Source organism: Etheostoma cragini, chromosome 2, assembly GCF_013103735.1.
Source record: "Etheostoma cragini isolate CJK2018 chromosome 2, CSU_Ecrag_1.0, whole genome shotgun sequence".
NCBI classification, from domain to species: Eukaryota; Metazoa; Chordata; class Actinopteri; order Perciformes; family Percidae; genus Etheostoma; species Etheostoma cragini.
This window is the reverse complement of record NC_048408.1, coordinates 29,605,743-29,609,903: the sequence shown is the minus strand read 5'-3', so window position 1 is coordinate 29,609,903 and position 4,161 is coordinate 29,605,743. Positions and strand designations below refer to the sequence as shown.

General features: G+C 40.2%; 1 protein-coding gene across 1 annotated transcript in view; it reads right to left on the bottom strand.

Annotated features, from left to right (window-relative positions):
- The window catches only part of cct4 (chaperonin containing TCP1, subunit 4 (delta)), a 9,696-nt gene extending 7,363 nt beyond the window's left edge, over window positions 1-2,333 (bottom strand). Inside the window, exons 1-4 of the mRNA XM_034901049.1 lie at window positions 2,022-2,333; window positions 712-764; window positions 534-623; window positions 157-265 (exon numbers count right to left, since the gene is read on the bottom strand). Coding sequence (XP_034756940.1) covers window positions 157-265; window positions 534-623; window positions 712-764; window positions 2,022-2,139 — 370 coding nt within the window. The 5' untranslated portion in view covers window positions 2,140-2,333. The remainder of the gene's footprint in view (window positions 1-156; window positions 266-533; window positions 624-711; window positions 765-2,021) is intronic.
- Between the last annotated feature and the right edge of the window lie 1,828 nt (window positions 2,334-4,161).

The following is a 4,161-nucleotide window of genomic DNA, read 5'->3' as shown; positions in this document are numbered from 1 at the left end:
ATGACATGCAGCAAAGGGCCGCAGTTTGGAGTTGAACCCTAACTCTCTGTGCTGACCTCTAAACATGGGCGCCCGCTCTACCAAACGAGCTAACCGGGCACCCAGCTTTGATTTATCTTAACGGTGAGTCTCATTTCTGTCCTCTGCAGCTCTCACCTTTCTGCAGCAGTTTGGAGCAGGCGTCCAGCAGCGCTCCAGCAATCACCACCACGGAGGTGGTGCCGTCTCCAGCCTCAATGTCCTGGGCTTTGGCTAGCTCCACCAGCTGACACACACACACAAACACAAACACACACACACACACACACACACACACACACACACACACACACACAGAGACACACAGAGACACACAGAGACAGACAAAGACAGACAAAGACAGACAAAGACAGACAGACAGAGAGAGATTAGTAAATGTTAAAATACTAATTATTGCAAATGATCTAGGAAATGAAACTAAAAATGCTGTGGCGTGTCCATGTTTTGGATGCAGGAGAATTCAACACCACCAGACAGTGTACGGTGGAACGTACCATTTTGGCTGCAGGGTGGAGCACCTGCATTTGTTTCAGAATGGTGGCGCCATCGTTGGTAATGGTCACGTCGCCTTTCTCATCCTGGATCTGAAACAAACAGCGCCGGCGTTAGAACCGTGTGTACGACCCGGGAGCTAGGTGACGTTAGCATGAAGCCCAAAAACCGTGTACTGACCATTTTGTCCATGCCTTTGGGCCCCAGGCTCGTTCTGATGGCATCTGCAACAGCTGTCAAACAAGCAGGTGATGAGTCATGAGTCACAACGGCGACATTTATCAACTCAAGATCCATGTTTTCATTCGCAGGAGGAACTAAAAACCTCATGCTATAACAAATAAAGCTGACACCATGTAACATCTTGTAACATAAAAGTTAATCTTGTTGTTTAGCAAATGTTGCACGTGTCCGTTTCAGGATATTAAAATGAACAAAGCACAAACATATTTCACATGCAAGACTGAACAAAAAGGGAAAATCAAGCTGGAAAAATCCAGTTGTGATACTTTACCTCCATGACACAAGAAAGCATTATCATAGCATTACAACCCTATTTATTTCACATTTGAGGTCCACTTTTCCATTGTATAATAAATTCCCTGATAGTGAAAGAGTGACGTTGTGTATTTCTTGTCATGTGGTACTTAAAATGTCTGTCTGATGTTATTTGCTGGTGTATTGTTTCTGGAAACGTGTATACTTTACATTTTTTGTCTGTATTGTTATGAAATGTCTCTACAACGACTTTGACCGTCACACACTATTATAATTGTATGTGCATGCCTCTTGATCGCTGCTAATTATTGTATAGTGTAGAAAAGCCCAATAAACAACATTCGTATGAGCAAAGTGGTGTTAGAGTAATGCTCAAAACCTCTTCTCTTTCTTATCTACTTATTCACTCTTATTAACTAAATACACATTATTTTGTTCTCCGTCATCTGCATCTTCGCTTCTGGCCATATATAGTATGCAGCACTTTGGGCCACTGAGCTAGCTAAAACTGAGATTGTGTTGAGTCATGAGCATCTTGCAGAGACACTCCCCCAAACTCTGCGTTTGTATTGCATTAAAAACGTTGCCTGACATGCTGCATGCTTACACACGCTACACTGGAAGAGGCTTCAATGGATTTTCAGAAGAGGTGGTTTCTGACGCATTTATATCTTAAACTATGGCTTTCTCGTGCATGCCATGTTAGCCGAATAAAAAAGGGGACTTCAATAAATATTAATAACTCCCTCTTTAGTTTTGAAGGCACTAAGTTTGGGCTTTTTTTACTTAGTTAGTGTTAAATTGGTACTTTTCTGAGCGTATTTCGGAACACGCAACGTTCGAAGCGACCGTTAGTGTTTAAATGACTGAGTAACGGTGCCCAGCCCAGGCCAGCTCGTTGCTAGGATACTGGTCAGAGAAGTGACGGTTGGGTTCGGATATGTAGTTTTATATGTATTTATATATGTAGTTATACATGTTTGTGTATCTACCTTTAGCAGCAGAGATGTTACTGAACCGAATCTGGGCCGGTTTGTCGCGGTCCACGTACGCCCCTCCTTTGTTTCTCCCCGCGTTTGAGGCTCTCGGAGCCGCTTTCATTTCGGGCATCTTGACGTGATAATCGGTGGAGGATGTCGAGGGAAGTCTTCGGAACGGGACCGATGAGTCCCGGAGCTGATACGCCGCGGTTCGGCTGCGGATGGACTCGGATTAAAGGATCTCCACCGGGTCCCAGTCAGAACCTTCTAGAGACACCGGCTGCTGCGTAGAGAAGAAAGACCCGGCTGTCAAACGGCCCGTCGCTTGGGGATGACGCAGTCAGACATTGGGCGTCGATTGCCGATGTGAATCCGTACATCCATGGAGAATAATTGGAGAGAATTCATTCATGTTTTCCTTTTAATTAGATGAATTAATGTGATAACTTATCCAAGAATGATTGGTTGTGGTCTCTGCTTTGTTCACAAAGCCTAAACGTTCTCATTTAGTTAAAAAAGGAGATCTGTTTTGTGCTTTTATCACTGAGAATATTGATTAATTAAATTTTTTTTTTGCCGGAATGTGTAGTTTGGTCTCCTGGAGAAATAATGCGCAGAAAATACTCATGAATATATGTTTAATCCCATTACTATAGTCCCTAAAATCTAGTCTAATCTAATCTACATATTGCTTCCACGTAAAATGAGGCATTTGTTTGTATTACAATTACGTTTGAATTTTTTCGGGAAAAGCGACAAAAACGTTGAAAGAAGCTTTGATTTAAAAATAAAAAATAAATTTAAAAATGCGTCAAAAAACATAGAACAAAGCCACGTTTATCAAAATGTCTTTAAATTGCCTTGTTTTAATATGCGCGCGTGTGAAAAGACAAATAATATAAATAGCATTTCAAATTTTACACAAAAAATCGTATAAATCTGTGGAAAACAAACAAATGCAATTGTGGAAATTAAAAATTAAATCTTTAATTTTCACCCATTTACTTTATAATTTTAGTAAAAATCCCATGTAAGCATCCTCATATTAGAATGTAAATATAAATATTATATTCACACGTGCAAAAAAAAGTCTGAAAAAGCCGATCTGGGTCGATTAGCTCTGTCTGTTGAAGCTGAATTAGCATCGGAGACGCAGTTTAGAAGAAAGATGTTAACAAGTAACTGAACCTTAGTTTCTTTTAGTTATTTTAATATCTCCGCGAGTCCACCACCGCTGTGTCCGGTAGGTTTTATCCAAAGTTTAGCAGCTGCTCATTGTGCTGTTTACGTTCACATTCGCCTTATAAAAGCTCAGTGTTAGCTTCGTTAGCATAGTTAGCTTAGTAAGCGTTGTTAGCTTAGCTAGCTTAGCTAGCTTAGCTGAGTCTGGAGGGAGCAGGCAGGCTGCAGCGGTTGTTTTGAGCCTCTTTTCTAACGTTTGTAACTTCCTGTCACCACAGCTTTGATTGTGTCCAGTCAGAGATGTCAGAGATGTCAGAGGAGACTTCCTAATATCTTTTTTAATGACCTTCTGTCATGTTTTTAGGTTGTAGAAAGTAAGTTATTTTGTATGAAGGGCACCTTCCATGCAAACATGTAGTACTTAAAACAAACTTACTTACTTAATTACATGCATACATCCATACATACATACACACACACACACACACACACACACACACACACACATATATACATGCATGCATACATACATACATACACATACACATACATACACACACACACACACACACACACACACATATACATGCATACATAAACACACACACACACATATACATGCATACATAAACACACACACACACATATACATGCATACATAAACACACACACACACATATACATGCATACATAAACACACATATACACTACCGGTCTAAAGTTTGGGGTCACTCACAAATTTCCATTGGACTCCATTATAGACAGAATCCCAGCTGAGATCAGTTGCCTTGTTTTTTTTAACCAGGGAGCAGTTTCCAGATTACATTATGTGCTTACATCATTGCAAAAGGGTTGTTTAATGTGTTCTTAGTTATTTTTTTTTAAATAATATCAGATTAGTAAACAAAATGTGCCTTTGGAATATTGGATGAATGGTTGCTGATAATGGGAAATATTGCATTAAAGATCA